Source organism: Lates calcarifer, unplaced genomic scaffold (assembly GCF_001640805.2).
Source record: "Lates calcarifer isolate ASB-BC8 unplaced genomic scaffold, TLL_Latcal_v3 _unitig_1112_quiver_1038, whole genome shotgun sequence".
Taxonomy (NCBI): domain Eukaryota; kingdom Metazoa; phylum Chordata; class Actinopteri; family Centropomidae; genus Lates; species Lates calcarifer.
In genome coordinates, this window is record NW_026115295.1 from 3,461 (window position 1) to 23,058 (window position 19,598).

At 42.4% G+C, this 19,598-nt stretch overlaps 2 protein-coding genes across 2 annotated transcripts; both read left to right on the forward strand.

The window, feature by feature from the left end:
* The first annotated feature begins 5,535 nt into the window (after window positions 1-5,535).
* On the forward strand, window positions 5,536-14,648 carry LOC108886364 (low density lipoprotein receptor-related protein 10). The gene is made up of 10 exons (XM_018681187.2): window positions 5,536-5,624; window positions 6,506-6,696; window positions 6,880-6,912; window positions 7,281-7,425; window positions 7,951-8,144; window positions 8,321-8,928; window positions 9,036-9,472; window positions 10,578-10,772; window positions 11,358-11,487; window positions 12,685-14,648. Exons 2-10 carry the CDS (start codon window positions 6,648-6,650, stop codon window positions 13,327-13,329), a joined length of 2,436 nt encoding a protein of 811 aa, XP_018536703.1. The 5' UTR covers window positions 5,536-5,624; window positions 6,506-6,647; the 3' UTR covers window positions 13,330-14,648.
* A 907-nt stretch (window positions 14,649-15,555) lies between these two features.
* Window positions 15,556-19,597, forward strand: LOC108886366 (ciliated left-right organizer metallopeptidase; the record flags this gene model as incomplete). Its single annotated transcript, XM_051067088.1, has 13 exons — window positions 15,556-15,937; window positions 16,043-16,136; window positions 16,402-16,453; window positions 16,565-16,714; window positions 16,802-16,921; window positions 17,035-17,119; window positions 17,311-17,456; window positions 17,555-17,738; window positions 17,903-17,972; window positions 18,107-18,203; window positions 18,435-18,513; window positions 18,559-18,767; window positions 19,487-19,597. Coding segments are annotated over exons 1-13 (1,779 nt in total), but the record flags the coding sequence as incomplete, so codon positions are not given.
* Between the last annotated feature and the right edge of the window lies 1 nt (window position 19,598).

The window sequence follows — 19,598 nt, forward strand, 5'->3', positions numbered from 1 at the left end:
TCAACGTCTCAAACTAAAACTGCAGACATGTATTCTGTGCAGATATTTATATATCCAACAGTCTCAGAGCACAGGAGGGAGGTTCCTTTGTATTTCATTCCCCAGTAACTTAAACACTGTAGTATCAAGTGGGCTAGACAACACACCTCTTCATTCTGGCAAGAGCACAATCACATTAGACTACACATGATTCTAGGAATTTCCATTACACCCATTGTTTTTGTCTGTGTGTTCTTTTAAAATAAACAACCACAACTTCCTACAAGAGTTAGAAGCAAAATAAAAAAAATCCCCTGTGCTTTTATAGATTTTATAGATGTCATTTTCAGGAAGCAAAACTGTCATTGTGCCAGTAAAGAGCATCATGTGGGTGCTTGTCATTTTTATGCAATATCTACTAAAAGTAAATGGAAGGAAATAGAAGTTAAATATAGATAATAATGTGATTTTGTGAGCAGAGCTATTTTGCATTTTTGACCGGGTATACATTTCTCAGTGCGGTAATGTGCACATTGTTTTGTGTGGCAATGCTGCCAATTGTCAAAACACAACTGAAACTGCCTCTTGGAAAGATCCACAGCTTTTCATTTTAAATCATTTTTTCTTTCTAGCTTTAGAAATGATTTGGATGCTTAATTCACCAGGACGGAGGGAAGAAAAATAACAGACCGGAGGGTGACGGACAGCAGAGGATGATCTAAAGTGCAGAGTTACATTAGAGAAGGAGAGGTAAAGACATTAGAAGGAAGAGCGGTAAAAGAAAAGCAGGGAGGGAGAAGAGTTAGGAGTATGGCTGAATTTAAATTTGAGGGACTGAGTCAGATGTTCCTCTCGCTCGGTGCCAACGGAAAAAACAGAGAATTCTGCTCATGAGGGGCTGAATCTCACATCGCCTTCATTTCTTGGCTCCTCTGACCCAGTTAGCACTCACACCCCGTGCTGTGTAATATTTTCTCTACATTTACATTTCTACTCGGTCAAACAGGTCAAATAATACGACAACTGGATGGTTTTATTCTGCTTTATGAAACCTTGTACCGATGAACTGCACTGCAGGACAATACATACAAATACTACTTACTACTTACTTATATTACTTTTACTAAACTGCAACTGAAAGCTGTGGCTACTAGTTACTTTGCAGATTAATACTTCATATTTTTGGCTGGTAAATCCTGCTTTGCAAACATTTTTTACTTTTGATGCTCAAGTGCATTTTGCTGATAAAACTCATGCACTTTGACTTATGTAAATGTTTGAATGCAGTACTTTCACCTGTAATGAACTGTGTTTGCATGTTGGTATTACTGTATACTTCTTTTTTCTCCTTAAATTCTTATTTAGAGGGAATTTTCCTTTATCTGTAATGAAGGTCAAAGGATACAGGATGTGGTACACCCTGTACAAGTTGGACAACCTCAAACCCGACAAAAAAGTTGTAAAAAAAGAAACAGTATTAACAGGAAATTACTATAGTATCCAACTTTAAAGTTCCCATTACGCAGTATCATTTATGCATCACATTTTTAGATCATTAATGATGCAGTGACTTGGTTATGCTGAGTTGGAGCTGAGGTGTGATGAAAACTGAGCCATCTCCCTGACAACTGCTGATGAAGACCACAGCTGAAAGTTCCAGAAAAAGCTAGAAAGAAGACCTTAGACCCCTAGAGTCAGTCTTTCACAGGAAATCAGCCTTTATGCTCGATCAACTTTAGTCAAATCCAACCAGCCGAGCCAAAAACAGTTCAAATGTAAATCAAAACCGTGGCAGAAATGTATCTGTCTCAACAAAGACTTGTGACTCTGCACTCCCTAACGTCATGGTGGAAACTTTCTCTCTTTGATGTCTTCTTTGTTACCAAGATGGAGCATTTTCTCAGCTGTAGAGCAAAGATAAGCTCCCAGTGTCTCCCTTGAAGTTCATCGGTTTCTCATTAAGGCCGACCCGCTGATTATGTCTGACATTTCTTAAGTGACAGCCGCTGCCTGTCAGAGCAGTGTGCACCAGAGCCCGAGCGAGGCTCCTCTTTGATGCTACAGCAACAGCGACTCTAAAGTCGAGATACAGGGAATTGGACCCAGATGTGTTTTGACCAGATCTGTAACCCTCCGCTGTGATCACAAGACACGTGTCTCCAGATGGCAACGGGAAATCTCTAAATTCTTTTTTTGTAGCCAGATATGGAGAGACCCTGTTTTAGACTCTGTTGTTTTCATTGCTGCCCACTTCCTTTCCTCACAAGGTCCAACTAAGCATTTTATTTCAACAGAAAAAAAGGTTAGACAAGGCAAAAAAAAAAAAAGAAGTAGAATGAAAACAGATGCAGGAGGGTAGTCAGCTTCACCAGAAGGAGTTTCATTTCCAGAGAATAGTTGAAGTCTTATTTCTCTATTGGTGGAGCTTCTTTTTTCACTCAGCCTGGATTACGTGGATTTAGTTTGTCAAAGTGAGCTCAGAGGGGGATGTTCAGATCTTGAGCAACTCTGATAAACCACAAAATTCCTCTAACTTCAGTTTCTCCATCTGACTTCTGCTTGCTCAATCCTCCTGACCCCCTGGAAGTGAACTCCATCAGCGTTAATTAAACATTTAAGTCACTCAGTTGCTGCTCAGTCTTTGTCTCTCCTATCTTTACTCTACTTTCTCCACACACAGACCAGTCTATCTTTTGATCACAGGGTTCATATGCAGCTCTGAGGTGATGTAATCCTGAAGCCATAATTAAAGCTTATCCTCTCTCTGCATCAGGACTGACTGGTATGTCTGACACCATCAGATAAAACACTGTACACAATCTGTATCTCCAGACAAGATGTTATTATTCCTATAGCACTAAAGTGATGTACTGCTGCAGTGCTCTTAGAGATGTTTTCCCGCAGCTGCTAAAGGCGACGCTGCAGTAAACAGTCGTGTTTTCTCACTTTGTTTACAGACATTCATCACTGTGGCGGTGCGCTCGCCGCAGGACAGCAGCGACCTGTGGCGTCTTGTAAACTGTCTGACTTCTCTGAGTTATCCACCATGTCTGGATTGACTCACATGCCAGCAGGTTGTGGTCAGTGACTAAGGTCCTCCTTCGCTCCCTCATGCATCCTGTCTCCTCTTAGAGCTACAGTATGTATGTGTTTGGTGTTTTTTTTTCACTCTACAGTCAGAGCTAATGGACTTTTTCCCTTTGTGAATCAATTTCCTGTAACAGCTGGCTCTTAGTGGTGCATCCTGTCTTTTACAGAGAAACATCTTGTATTTGCACTTTCTGTCTGTGTGTCTGAATGTGGCCAAACACTGATGTGGCCACATTAAACACCCTCTGTGTTCCCATGCACTTATGACCACTGGTTGTTGTTGATGTTATCTACACTGTGAACTGGATCATCTAAGGATGAAGGACTACCTTTAGAGCAAATCTAAAACTGGCAGAGACTGGAGGCGCCCTGGGTGCTCGTACCCAATCATTTACAGAGCTGCACGAGACCTGATGACAAAATATGTTGTTGAGATGGGAGTTAAGCTGCACTTTAGTGTCTCCGGGGCTCGGGGGTGAGGGGATTCACAGCGTGACGCCTGAGGCCTCAAGACTCCCAGATGGGAGCGCCCCACGTCCAGCTTGTTGTGAAGGGCAGACCAACTTCCAGGCCCTGCTGTCTGTGCAGTCTGCACAGGCGGATGAAAACCATTAACCCCCTCCCCCCATACCACCAGCCCTACCCCCCCTCTCCCTCTCTCCCTCTCAGAACAAAGCAGCTCAGCTGAGGTTTTCTAAACTGTACACTGCCCCTGCATGGCTGGATCTCCCCCCTCCTCCTCCTCCTCCTCCTCCTTCAAAAAACCACAAAAGTTTAGACTCATGACATTCTTCCTCTGGATGAAGTTTCATCTCTTGTTACAGTTTCTACTCGGATGGACTCTTTTAAACAGTTCTTAGTGGAGAAAAACAGAGGTCAGGAGTGTCTGAGGGGGGAAGAATAAACATGAGGGGAATATAAACAGTTCCTCCCTTGCTTTTGGAAGACTAGAGAAAACCTATTAAACAGTAGAGACACCACAGATAACAGCAAAACTTCAATTCCCTGTGACACAATTAATTCTCCATTGCAGAATCCAGGCTTTACACTGTAAATGTACAACAAACACTACTGTAGAAAACTTTAATTATGAGAGTCACATGTGTGAGAAAATGGGTACAGTGGAAAATACACATTGTTGACACATTATAACAACAGATATATGCAAATACAAATATCTAAACATGTACTTAAGCATTGTCTAAGGTAAATTAATCCTGTTTTTTTAACGCCACTTACCTCAGCTTGTAGTACATTTGCAGCAACGGAGGTAAAACCAAAGCAGCAGAGACCACAGGCCAGGGTGAGGAGCTGGGGTAACATTCTGGTATCTGCAAACTACCGCCCCCCCAAAAAGTATAAGTTCAGAAAACTAACTCTCTACACGAGCTCCGCCGTCCTGACAGTAAAAAAAAAGTTAGAATCAACACAACAAGGCTCGATGCAACTCCGCTCTGTTTTTAAAAACGTGGCAGAAAACTTGGTGGTATCCACATGGACACTTCGAGCGCAGCAGACAACTTTTTTCTCTCTCTCTCTCTCTGCACAAAAGCGACTCCCCTCAGAGCTGAGCTGAAAACAACCAACACAACCCTAAAGTCATCAGGTGGCTGTGACAAACGCTCAGCTGCTGCTCGCTAAAGCTTCATAGTTTGGCCTCTTTTCCCTTCAGTGGGATTGTCTGTAGAGTGTGTGGACGTGGTCAGAGAGAGAGAGAGAAAGAGAGGGAGGGAGAGACAGAGAGAGAGAGAGATGGATTTTCCTCTGGGTCCTCCTCCAGATGTGCAGACGTCATTTTTTTCACGGTTGCGTGACGACAGCGGGCCAGACTTATCAGTGTATCGATCAATGATAGAAAGACTCAGATATTATCAGAGGTAGAAGCCGTGCTTTTTTAAAAAAAAAAAAAAAAAAAAAAAAACTTAATTCCTCAGAATAAAAATACTCCATTACATGTAAACGTCGTGCATTCAAAATAATGCTATAAATAAGTAAAATTTGACTTTGCACCATTCAGTGTTATATTTATTTTTTTGTGCATTAATATATAAAAGGGATCTCAATGTAATTTTGACAACTTTTTTTAATACTTTTAGGTAGTTTTTCTACATCAATGCATCATATTTCTTCTATTGCTGTCGAAATTTGGTGCAACAGTGGTTTAAAGTAACTTTAAATGAAAATACTGTACTCAAAATAAACAAGCAGAGTACTTGCATATATGTACTTAGTTACTGTAGTCTTTGAGAGGAGCCCAGGAAGTCCTTTTTTTGTGAATTAAAACTGATGTTAGACACTGACACCTTGTGTTTGGAAATAAACATTTCACCTTTTAGACTCCCTTCAGACTTTGGCCGCGCCCTGTATTAATGTATGAATTTACAGTGTTATAAATAAGATTAGAACTGTGTTGAAACATTTGAAGGAGAATAATGTGTATTTTTTATGAATGAAAGAAAAACAGTTTGACATCACAAGCCCCGCCCCCTCCTGTCATGAGCTAAAATATACGGAAGTAGTTCAGAACTTGTCAACAAGAAAGGCCGACTGACATGGTAACGTACTTGGCTCCTGTTTCTTTCTTTTAAAACCATTTTATTGCCTTTTTGCCGCTTCTAACCTACATGTTATGGTTTCTTTGGGTACTAAAACACTAAGTGTCGTGGTCGAAGCCGTTTTCTTGTGGTGTCGCGGCCCAGAAGAAGCGAATAAACGAAGAGGGACGTTAGGATGTTAGCGGTTAGCTCGCCAGGAAGCTAGCTGTTAAAAGACGCTCTAAAGACGACGAGCAGCTGCTCCCTCCTTCTCCCTCAAACCGAAACTAACTCAGCGTTATCTCAGGACATTATGTAAACTTGAAGGGAACAAAACGAGCTGTTAATCGACCTGAGCCCGATAGTCAGATAGTTTTACTTTACCGGGAATTATAGAAAGACTTTGAAACAGTTTATTTTTATCTCGGAAATGGTGGCCATCCTGGCGTCATTGTTGAGAAGATTATAGGAAGGAAATCCATGTGTGTGTGCTGCGTATGTGTGTAAATGTTGTGTAAGAGATCAAAATAACCTCAGTTTTCAAGAGCATAGAGATATATTAATTTCTATCCTGGATATATAACGATATTGAATTGAAGGACGTATAATTATGGCTACTTTTAATGCAGTGCTCACTTGTTTGGTGCTGTAACAATTGCTCTCGGGTAAAACAACTCATTTATTTGTTCTGGTCTGACAAGTATGTAATAATATTTTAAGTGGGCGCAGATAGACTGTAAAACAAATGCGTCAAAACATCAATGAAACGAACAAAATGGATTAGCATTATGGGTATTTTCTTTTATTGTTCAACCAATGGCTAAATACCCAAAAAGTAATTATAGAAGACTATTTTTAGTCTAATTTCCTTCCTTTAATTTATCTTCTTCCTCACTTTGCAGGTGAAGTCTTCCTGAATGAAATCTCCTAAGATGGCGCTTCTCTGACATTTTATTTCAATTTTTAAGTCTTCAGTTGTTTTTTTTTTTTTGTTTGTTTTTTTTAAAATAATTTCCAGCTTTTTGGAGGAGAAACATTATCACAATGACAGTCACTTACAACCTCTGTGCCCTCCTGGTTTTCACCATATCAGGTGAGTGAATACACATACATTACATCTGTGCTGTTTTTGTGTACGTCTCTAAGGTTCCTGCTTTAAATGTTTATCAAGCAAAGGTCATGTTTGCACTTCTCTTGTCAGACAGCATTTACGATTTCAGCTGTTGTGATTAAACGCTGGCCTGACTTGTACCGTTTTTGCTTGTTTCCTCTGCAGTGTGCAGCCGTTTTGTGCCCGCCCTCTGTTCAGGTAAGGAAACAGCTAGTCAGCACTTTATCTCATGTTGTGTCCATGGGTACCATGGAAGGATTTTTCAATGTCACATTCTTATTTCATATCTTCCTGTAACCTACAATGTGTAATAGTAGTGGTAATAGCAGGCTGCAGGCAGAGCATATTTAACAGTACTTTCTCTTGCTTTACTACTTCCCTAAACACCTACTTTCACCTGTAGTTTGAAAACAGGTGTTAGGAGAGGGAAAAGTGATGTAATAAACTTTAAGCAGAAACAGTCAGGTTGCTGACATTTCATACACACCTTATTTGTTTTATCCCATAAAGTAACACTTGACTTTTAACATCTTAACCTGTGCGTCTTTTGTCTTGTTGTATCTTAGCCCACTGCGGGCATTCACTTCAAGTCTTAGACAACCAAGTGGGAGAGATCAGGAGTTCTGCTTACCACAGCTGGTCCTACCGCTTCGGCCCAACCTATGACTGCTGGATCATCAAGGGTGTGGAGGGAGAACCTGTCGTTCTCAGGTAGAGATGCTGAGAGAATATAAAAGACCAGAGACACAGGATGTTGCTTTCAGAGTTCAAAGATGTTGAGTAGTTTGCTCCCAATTATTTGCTGTCAGTCAGATGTGGGATATCTTCTGGGTCAATTATAGACTGAGCTGAATATCATGTAAATATTTGCAGACCAGTTGTACATTGTATTAATTGTTTTTCTGGAGTACTTGATTATGTTCTGTGGTAAGAATGTAATGTATTATGAGTGGCCTGGAAGTGGGCAATATGAATAAAAATCAGTCTGTAAAATTAATTGAGAAACAGTTTGTGGATGAAATAATCAGACAGGAAGGTCTGATGCAAAGGCCATAACACACCCAGAGATATTAAAAGGAATCAATACAATACTGTAAATTTTATGACAGCATTTCTTACAGTTTATATTGTTCAACATTTGTCTCAAAGGTGCTGCAGTTTCTCTTAAAGTAAGGTTTTCAGTCCGCCTCCTATTGCCAATCCCCTCGTTTTTCTTACTTTAAATCTTTTTTTCAGCTTTTCCCAGTTTTCAGCTCGGTGTAGGAAGGAATGGGTGTCTATAAAATCATCAACTGGTGGTGAGCCGGTTGTCCTCTGCGGCTCTAAGCTGCCGCCGCCCATGGAATTCCCAGGGGGGAATATTACAGTGATGCACCACTTCCTCCCGCATCTGTTCCCTGTGTCATCGTTTCTGTTGAGCTATGCCAGAGGTATGATGATGTGGTGTTTTTTTTCCATAAACATCTTTTTCTAAACTCTTGCAAAATGCTGTCTCCTTGTGCCTTGTCAAAAAAATAAATGGCTCTGCATTTCTGCTGCATGTTTAAGCTTGTTCTCATCAAAGTATCTTAATTTGTTTTATCCCTTTCTGTTTCCGTACATTCAGACTCAGGTGAATGCCCAGTGACATCTTTTGAATGCCTGGGGGGTCGTTGTCTTCCCCTCTCCTGGCGCTGTAATGGCCAGGTGGAGTGTCTCGGTGAAGGTCCTGGCATCGGCACTGATGAACAGGACTGCGATGCAGAAGTGGAAACTCCACAACCCCCAAAGCGACGCAGCACACAGGCAGAGGAGACCCAAAGAGAAACATATACAGAGATAAACCATGACAGGGACTCGGACAGACATAAGCCAGTAGATAAAACTTGGAGCTCAGACAGGTCAGCTGAGAGAAATAGTGAGTCTGAACTGTGGCAGTCGATGAAGGACAGGGAGGAGGAGGAGTCCCAGGTGGATCGAGAGCAACCTCAGACTCATAAGGAGATGGCTGTGACACCCACTCCCATCGAGTGGCCTTGCGGAGGGCTCCTCCAAACCTTTTATGGGACGTTCTCCCCTCCAGCCATTCGGAATTCTGCTCTGTACTGTGTCTGGACTCTGGACCCTCAGGACTCCAGGCCACTCAGACTGGACCTGCAGCAGTTGGTGCTGGGACATGGGGACAGACTCACCATCTACAACAGAGAGCAAGGCAATGGGGACGTAATTAAAACTGTGAGTTTGCTTTAATTGGAAAATGTATCCAAACATTCACAGTTTTTTAAAAAGCATTATAAAACAGTTCTTATGGTAACATAATGTCCCTCTCTGGCATTTTACAGATCACCAGCACCTCCAATTACAAGTCAGTCCAAGTGGAATCCCACACTGGCCTGCTGTCGATGGTTTACGAGACACTTCCTGGCTCAGAGGGGAGCGGTTTTAACGCCACGTTCCACGTCGGGAGCTACTGCCCTCCATGGGAGGGTCGGTGTGGGGGAGCATCAGGAGGTTGTTTCACCCAGGAGCAAAGGTGCGACGGGAAATGGGACTGCCCTGAGACGGGGAAGGATGAGGAGGGATGCAGAGGCTGCAGTCCGAACCAGTTTGCCTGTGGGATGACGGGACAGAGGGCGCTGCCGCCCAGCCACTTCTCTGGCAGGCCCGTGTGTTACCCAGTCACAGAGAGATGCAACTACCAGCTGTACTGTGCCGATGGCAGCGACGAGCGGGACTGCACCGTGTGCCAGCCAGGGACCTTTCATTGTGACAGCGACAGGTCAGTGTGTGTGTTTTGTCTGTGTCGGTCTCTCTAAGGTACTTTCACACTGAAAACCTGATTATCTCATTGGCTCGGAGAGGACAGCTGTCTTGTTCCCAGATCTTTAGTGCTGTTGATTCTGAAAACAGCAGTAAACAAAACATCTCACCTCGTGGTCCATTCAGTAGCTTTTCTGGAGATTTTGACCACATTAAATCGCTTGTATCAGCAGGTTGTGTTTGCTGTTGCCATGGAGCTTTAGTTCAAACTTTTGGCCTTGAGGCGATTTCACCTCTAGGATGATTAAAGGCTGATGTTCAAAGCTTATTCATGACCTTGAAAACAGGATTTGACAAAACAGCCTCTCTTCAAGGTCCATTTAGTAGCTGTTCAGCTACTGTTTGCTTGTTTTTATATGTTTTGTCAAATGGTTTGTGTCTTCATTGTGGTCAGGTTAGCTAAGTATCAGTGCAAGGTGTGTCTGGGTAATAATGTAAGTGTGTGAGTCAGAGGGTGTGTACAGAAACCTGACATCATGAGAGTTAAAATACATTTTTCTGAAGTACAGAACCTGGTTTTGGTTTACTTTGTGGATTTACAGTTGGGTTGCACTCATGATGGTGTGAAGCAATTCTGTAAATGTTAAACCGATAAGAAGAAGTGCCTGAAAATGGATACATATCACACATTCCCATTCTGTTGTATTCAGCATAATAAAAGTTTAATTTTAAACTTGAGAATGGAAAAAAGGAGTTCTGTGACCCGTTAAGAGTAGTTACTCAGCTGCATATATAAGACTAAAAACCTCTTCATTATTATGTAACAAAACAACAAAAAATTGTGAAAGATGTTAATAAAATTCATGGTGAATTATTCAACGTATTGCATGTATTGAACTGAGAGCCCCAAACTCTAGGACACAACCCTCACATTAACTAGTAAAATACTATACGTTCTAACACACTGTCACAGTATCTGGTGTGCTGTTACCATGCTTTACAATCTAATGGTTTTATTTTGGGTTAGGCATCCGGATGTGCTTTCATGCGCAACTGAGTCTCTCACTCATATTATTCCTGCATACTCTAACACACAAGTGGCCCATTGTTTGTCCCGTCTGCAGGTGCGTGTTTGAGAGCTGGCGCTGTGACGGCCAGGTGGACTGTAAGGACGGCACGGATGAGCTCAACTGCACCGTCATCCTGCCCCGCAAGGTCATCACCGCGGCAACGGTTGGCAGCCTGGTCTGTGGACTCCTGCTGGTGATCGCCATGGGCTGCACCTGTAAACTGTATTCGCTCAGGACCAGGGAGTACAGGTACAGGATCTTATCTCAGTTACAAACATGTTTGCTTCCCATGTTTCCCATCTTTGCCTTTTTGAGATTATTTTGATTCTTCTTAACCAGCATAATGGGCTTTTTTGTGACTACTTCAGCCACATTTTGTGTTGATAATCTGAGACAGTGAGTCACGAGAGGCACACTTTGTTTTCCTAACTGCTAGCTTCAGCCGCTGCCAACACTACCAGACAGCACCTCTCAACCACCTCACAACCTCCCACAACACAGCCAGTACATATCGTACTCACTCGTTTTCCCCTCCTACCATAAACTACCAGGTTGTTGTAAACAGTCCGCTTCCCACGTGTGATTTGTCTCAGCCAAATTTAAACTATCTTGCAGCATCTTTATGAAGTCAAAACATTCATGCAACAAGAATAAACCATGTGTGGTGTTTGGGTTGTAGCAATTATTGAGGGTAATTTAGTATAAGAAGTATGACAAAGGAGTGTATACTGTATCTGTTAAGAACCTCCACGACAAAAACCAAAACATGTTGGTAGTGTGTAACAAAGTGTCAGTGCGTATGAATGCATCTTAAACGTGTCTGTTTTCTTGCAGCATGTTTGCTCCAATCAGCCGTCAGGAAGCGGAGCTGATCCAGCAACAGGCTCCTCCATCCTACGGTCAGCTGATTGCCCAGGGCATCATCCCCCCGGTGGAGGACTTCCCCACAGAAAACCCCAACGAGGTGAGAGAGAGGAGCGTCACAAGAACAAGAATCTGCTTACAGGATGAATATGAGCTTTTTATCAGTGTCAGATAATCAATAACCCTAGAGTCATTTCAGCTGATAACTGTATAGTGTCCTGTTAAGTGCACAGCTTGCAGTGTTTTTGGAACATTTCTTACATTATCATTAGTACAGCTTGCATATTTCTATGCAGTTATTGACTGATACTTTTCTGGAAATTAGTTTGAAAAAGTGGGGTTTATATAGTCAGCATCCCAACGTCATGAAGGCAGAGGTTTAACACAGGCTCCTCCAGTGTTGGTTGCATTATGGATTGTTTGTAGCCTTACTGTTGCTAAGCTAGTGAGTTCATGTCTGTTTAGTCTCATTAAAGTGTTTAGGAAGCTCAGTTTTACCGACAGGAGTCTCTGATGGCCAAAAAATACCAGTGTCACAGAAAAACAACAAAAAAGTGTGGAGTCACCTTAGTTCATTTACGTACATGCAGGCTAAATTTCAGTCTTGCCTCCTTCACTTCAGTGTCCAGTGTTGAGCTGTGACACTGACTTATTTGTTTGCACCTAAATTTAAAGCACATGACAGTAATGTGGAAATCAAACGTAAGCTTGAGCCTCAAAGGACCGTAACAAATTAATGTAATGCTCTAGAGTTTGAATCAAAGGAGTCAGTATGAAAACACTCGCTCACAAACTGAAGATGGGGAGCACTGATGATAGAATTAGTCGTGGGAAAAGAGGCCACATTGCTGAGTTGCACAATCTTTGACTCTTCAGGCACGTTGAGTACACTACAGTCCACAGTGGTTCTTGTCTCGTCTGTCCTGAAGTCATGTGCTCCACTTCAGCAGACTTATTAATCCCCAGCAGCAGACTGTGGCCTGAAGTAGTGTTGAGATAGAGCTAATGTGCTGTTGCCATGCAAGTTCACACTAAGGTGCTTTATTATTAGCTGGTGAGGACAGCCAAGGTGATGGAGGCAGACGTATTAACTGTATAAAACAAAGCATGTACTGATGGGAAATGCCCAAGCTGCCTGCTTGCTCTTTAAACTTGGATCAGTGTATTGTGAATACAAACCTTTGTAGTGCGGATGATTTTAATACCATTTAAGGAAATGGAGCAAGAGTTGTTGAGTGTATTTTGACTGATTTTCTCTTTTCCACTCTCTGTTTCTTCACCTGTTCCTCCATGTCAGACCTCGTCTCTGTCTCTGAGGGGAATTCTCCAGCTCCTCCGTCAGGATGCCTCCAGCTCCCCGCATCGCAGACGCAGGCCCCGATTTGTCCGCCGGGCCGTTCGCCGCATGAGGAGGTGGGGTCTCATCCCCAGACCTCCCTCCAGGCCGACTCAGGCATCAAGCTCTGGTCAGCAGCAGTCGGACGCCGCTCCCTCCGGTCAGGAACCAGCTCACTCCACTCCCACAAGCTCCTCGTCGGCTGTGGAGGCAGTCAACCAGCCGGTGCCTCAGAAACTTGGCTTGTTGGCTCAGTCAGAGCAGCAGCAGCAGCAGCAGGAAGCACCACCTCCTCTACTGCCGCTTCCCCCTCCGCCTGTCTCCTCTCCGCCTCCACCTCCGTATGCTCCCCCAGCTCCTCCCACGGCCGCCCTTCACACTCCTCCTGTAGCCGTCCCTCCGAGCAGCCCCTCTCTGGCCTCCATCTTCCACACGCTGGGCCTGAGCATCTCCCTCTTCAGAGCCTCGCCTTCTTCCTCCTCCACCAACTCCATGCCCCTCTCCGCCTCCCCGTCTTTCTCCTCGTCCTCTTCAGACGACGAGGTGCTGCTTATCCCCCTCTCTGAAGACACCACTTCAGAGGATGATGTGCCCATGCTCACCTGAATGACTTCCGCACCCACCCAATACTCCACACCACTCCTTTTTCCCCCGACACACTGATAACTGAAACCCAGTCTTTCCACATTTGTTTGAACTTAAGCACAGGAGTGGCCCACAGCGAGACTCACCCTCACTGTGCAAGTCTGGTGCCTTTTGAAATTGCTTTGAGTTGGATTTATTGACTTATGGAATCAAGTATTTGACCATTTTTAAAGACTTCCTTAAGAAAGTGTAAGTTTTAGACGAAAAGCATGGCTGATGTATGCTGGCGAGTAAGTGTAGGTGAGTGTTGGTTGTGCACTTAATTAACGCTGGGCTGCACATTGAAGGTAAACTTTTTGCACAGAAGAATCTTCCCTATCCAGATACTGAGGCAGGCTACTGTCAGATTGAATGATTAGAGTTTTTATGATGGAAAATAATTGTGTTTGTATGGCTGCAACAGTGTGAATGCATTTGCATTTTAGTCTTACATAGACAGTGGAGTATGTTTGTAGATGTGGATTGTCCCCACATACTTCTGCCACTTGCATCCAGTCTCACGTTATATCACAGATATTATAGAAAAAAAAAACATTTCCCCTATTTAAGTGCCTTTTGAGGAGTTTCCTGTAGATGGCTGGAGGTGATTGAGATGATTCCTGAGTTACACACTGCACACGAAAACACACAAAGGCACGTTTTCCTTACATCACAGCACGCATCGACACATCAGTGACTTTATTATAACACGAAAAGAGATGCATGTCTACTCTGCAAGCTGGCAATAACTTTTTGGGACCCCTGTTTTAGTGCACATCGATTGCAACGTAACATATATGCGTGTTAAAGTACACACACGTGTACACTTCCTAAGTGAATGTATGTAATCTACAAAAGCAAACGTGTCAAAAGACAATCTCTCTGGTGCCTGATTTTAGATGTGTGTGTATGTGTGTGTAGTGTGCACAGGAAGATAAGGCGCCCTGGTGATGAAAGGGGCCCCGAAATCACAAAATAACCTCAACTTGAATCTTCAGCCCCTGAGGGGAATTGATCGCATTCTGTCACATTTTGACACAACAGACTTGTGGTGTGCCATTTGTATTGTTGTACATTTTATGGAGTTTTTATTTCTGCAAGTTACTTATCTTTTGTTTTTTCTCTTTCGGTTGTTCTCCTTGCTTTGTTGAATGTACTAGGGTCGATGTGGACTAGCCAGAAGTTTTAAATTTGCAGTGTAATGAGATAAATAAGAGAGAAAGTGATTTTATGATTTATTAGGGTCATCTTCACTGTATATAAGTAAAAATGTGGCTGAGATTAAACAATTTGCACTTTTAGGTTTTGTGTATTGTCTGTGTTTTTTAAGCAAAGTGTGTGAGGAGCGGCTGACACCTCAGTAACAGATGAAAGAGCTGTCGCTTTGTGCTTTGTATTCAAAACTCCTGTAGAAATTCACAGACTCCTGAAAGAGCTCCTCAGTTGGTGTCCTGGAGAGAAGCTGAGATCATCACTGGTGCACAGGATAAAAGGTGAGTGCAGAGAAAATCAAGCTGTACCATTGAACACTGAAACTACATGGAGAGACTGATGTTGCATCAACCTTCAAGGTAATTATAATGATTAATTAATAACTAATTAATAGTTCAGTGCTGCAGGTAAGTGACTGCTGAATTTCACTTTACATTTAGCAGCTGCTTTGGCAGGCACACAGCCTAGTTTTTTCACAGCAAAGTCAGACCCCACAGATAAAAAGTAGTCCATGATAATCTTTGAATTATATTGAGTTACTGTGTGTTTTATGTATATTTTACTATTTGTAGAAAGTAGGAATCATACTGTGAGTCCAGTACATTACATGCACCTTTAAAATGTCCTGATAGGTTTTGCACCATTATGAATGCATTTTACCAACAAAAAAAAGAAGAAAAAAAAAAAAACGTTCCATCTTGACAAATGCTTGATATTGAAAAAGTGATTCAAAATAGGCCTCGGCCAGTAAACAAGAAAACTAAACAGACTGATAGCATGGCTTAAAACATTTTCTGCTGAGTCAGCTTTGAATTCAGTAAGTACCCTCAACCTTTACATTTATTTTATTCAGTTAACTTTAGAATTTTGTTAACAATTATAAAAGTTTTACACTGCTGGGAAAACAATTCTGGTGGTGAAACAATTCAAAGAATTCGATTAAAAAACTACTCACTGTCGTCCTGTGTGACTATTAAATAGGTTCCAGCCATAATTATGGCTTTACCTCCATCCCAGAGACTGTGGGTGGGGATGTTGGTGGTAATGGTGGTTGAGCTCCCTGGAGTCCTGCAGAAGTGCATCTTTGATGAGGTTCAGGCTCAGGTCAGAGCGGTCAGAGCTGCACCCATCCACCCAGACAGCCCACCCAACGAGCCCAGACTCAGATCCCTGACCGGGCAAGAGCACCCGCCACCCTCTAAGCAACAAACCAATGGTGGAGGATGGAGGACAGTGAAGTCCCCTCCTGCCTCTCCACAGCCAATCAGGATCCACACCTGGATTCCAAGAGAGAACGACAACCTATCAGACGCAGAGAAAGACAGACTGAAGTCAGCAGTGGCCGAGGCTGTGAGGGTGGTGTCTTCTTTACTATCAGGTGAAAAAGACACCACACACACACACACACACACACACACACACACACACACACTTGCATACAGAGAGACTAATATGAATCAATTATTCTATGACCTTTTGATAGTGAACAGAGTACTGGGTCCTCTGCTGCTCAGCAGAGACGTCAACAAATACTGCAAGTTTATCTGGAGCAATTCAAGAAACACCAACTACAACAGGTGTGTATGCATTGATTTCCACAAATTCAAGTCAAAACAAAGTGTTCAAATTACAGTCATGAACAGTTACCTTTCTACATCACTTTTAAAGAGAAAGTGACGGGGGTTAGTAGAAATATTAGCACTGAAATGCTCAGTAAAATATGTTACATAATTAATAGTTCTTTATTGTATCAGCCATCTTTTCCTCTGTCATTGAGCACTGTTAACTAAAGGAGAAATGTCATGAAAGTGGATTTAAAAAGTAACAGATTTCTTCCTTCAGGTGTGGTCGAGCTAACAACAACTACAGGAGTGAGACCTGTCTGGATGTGACGGTAAGTATCAGTCTGAACGATTTTAACAGTATGAACCTGTATCTGTTCCTTTTCTATGAATGACACAGAAGCTCCTTAAAATCCATTGTTTGTCATCCCTGCTATGAACAGATCCCAGATGATCACCTGGCTGGATGTGACATTTACCCAGAGCCAGATTCACCTCGTAGGACTGTTCTCAGACCTGAAGGTGCTGGACTCCCTGACACTGACTTCCTGCTGTACCTCCACACACAGTCCACTGACAAGTGCAGAGCAGAGGTGAAGACATATGTCTGTACTGATGAAACCCTATTTTAGCTGCTTTTACTGTTTCTCATTCTACATGCTTTCTTTCTGTGCACTCAGCCTGATGTGTTTGCCTACGCTGTCCACTGCCAGACAGACACCCATGGGCGACCTGTGGCTGGGGTGGTGGTCATCTGCAGACTGACAGAATCCACGTACAACCACCAGGCTACAGTACAGGTGTGATTTACTATATTAATAATACATTTTTAAAATGAAATAAATGATGGTGCTATGGGAACATAAGAAGTAGCAGCAATCATAATGAACCTGTGTCATTGTTTATTTTCCAGACTATGATCCATGAGCTGTTTCATGCACTTGGTTTCTCTAAAGATCTCTTCCACACCTGGAGAGATTGTTCCTCCTCTTCTCAAGGTTTTTGAGCTCATTGTAATATCTTTTTTTCACTGTACCTTTAATTAGCTTTTAAGTATTCACATTAAAACATGAAGATGATAACATAGAAATAGAAATATAGAAAGAAATAGAATTTAATACCTAACAAGAAAGATTAAAGAAGAACATTAAAAAGAAGACTCAGAAAACTGTGTTGATTTGTGCTGCAGTGGGTGCTGGATGTTCACCTCGGGGGAAAGTGATTCACTCTGATGGATCGGGCCAGATGAGGATTTACACCCCGTCTGTCATCTCAGCTCTGCAGAGGCACCTGGCATCAACTGACCCTGAGCTGGGAGGGCCGCTGGAGAACCTGGTACTGAGCAGCTGAAGTTCAACAAACTCTAACAGATTCAACAAAACCTCTCCTTGATCTGTCTCTAACTACCTGTCCACCACATCTTCTCCCCTCAGGATGTACAGCCAGGTAGAGTGTCCTCTCACTGGGAGTCCCGGGTCCTGCGGGGGTCCATCATGGCAGCGGTGCTGGAGGACTCCACCACAGTCCGGATCGACCCAATCACTTTAGCTGCGTTACAAGACACAGGCTGGTACACTGTCAACCTGAGCCGGGCACAGAGTCTGGTCTGGGGTGACGGTAAGAGGGAATGAAGTGTGTAGATATTTTACCAAGAAATTACAAACAGAATAGTAGAAAACATCAGCTACAGTTTTAATTTAACTAAAATCACCTGACTTCTGAGTCGTAAAACTGTTTGAAGAAAAAATACATAATTTAATGACAATGTGTGTTTTTTGTAGGTGAAGGAGCCATGTTTGGCTCCCTGTCAACCTGCCAAGACAACTCCTCATTCTTTTTCTGCACTGGCAGGTTAATTTAAAATCACATATTTGTTCTCTACACAATGAATTTTTACATATATACTAATTTTTAAGAGGATTACAGGTTCCTTTTTTCTTTTCATGCCACATTTCTAGCACTAATGTTCATTTAATTTCTCTCAGTGGAGTTGGGTGTCATTTTCTTCACCTCCACAAGGGGGAGTGCCAGACTGATCCATACCTGGAGGGATGTGGTGTGTTCAAACCCCTCAAAAATGCAGTAAGTTACATTTCCTCTCATGATTTTCTTGAATCTCATCAAACATAATCACCCTTTGTACTAATTTTACATCTTTTCATTAGTTTCATAATGATGCACATTCTTTACATCTGCTCTGGATTTGGAGATTTCCAGCTCTATAAATCAGTAATATCTGTATTTTATGCATTTATTTGTATTATTCTGCCATTGCAGCACCAAATGTTCAGTCTTTTTCCTCTTGTCCTTCAGAGTGAATGCTGGAAAAAGGACAACACCAGGCAGACAGCTGGAGACGATTGGAGTGGGGAGATTTTGGGCCTCAACAGCCGTTGCTTCTTCTCCAACCTGACCACACAGGTGTGTGTGCATGTATGACAATGTTTTCTTACCTGTATCCTCTGTTTAACATTATTCTGTTCTCTCTCCACTTGTCTTTTACATCTATACATACATCAGTCTTTTGTGTCTAGCAGCTCTGTGGAGGGTCGCTGTTACAGACACAGGTGTACTGGACCAAACAGGTACCAAATCCAGGTGTATGGCTCTGAGTGGGTGGACTGTCCATCAGGGGACACAGTTCAGGTAAAATAACCACATATGATCCTGAATGTTAAAATATACTTTGATAGCAGCTACAAAAAATAATGAATGAATAAAGCACTAGAGCCACCTAGTGGTAGGTTTGATAACAACCTAAACTAGGCGCATCACGTGACCCACCTCTCAGGAACCTCTTAATTAAAGCAGGTGTGCTGAAGTGAGAGGACGCCACCGAGATAGTTCTCAACTTCGTTGCAGTTTCTTTAGATATTAACTTATTTAATGTATTTTTAAAGGCCTGTTTATTTTGAGTAACGTGTTTACAACAGTTAGCCAAAGCAGTTTAGCCTGAAGCAGCATCTGTCAGCAGCCATTTAAACCCCTGCACCTTCAAACTGTGAGTAACTACGCAACACAGCGTCTGTTTCGAATAAGTTTATCAATGTAATAACTACAGAAGCCGCAACAATTTTTTTATTTGCTTTATTTGCTTTAGCACTTTAGCCTCTAAGACTACCATGACCTGGATGACTGAGAACCTACACAGACACATTAAGAAGTGAACTGTGCAAATGTTTGTTCATAATAAGCCCAGTAAAGCATCTCCAGCCATGATATGTAGCCTAATAAAGACTGTATGAAGAATATAGTAGAATAAAGTAGCAGTGGTATATATATATTGTACTATAGTGTATATAGTGATATGCTTTAAGTGATTTAATACAATGTATTATCTGCTTTTCTTTGTTTTTAATTTTCAGATAAAAGGATACCAGGGTTTAGTTTTCTGCCCTGACAGGAGGTTATGCCTGTACCCTGACATTAACCCTCCCTCAGACGACGTTAATACATTTCCCTCTTCTCACACAAGGC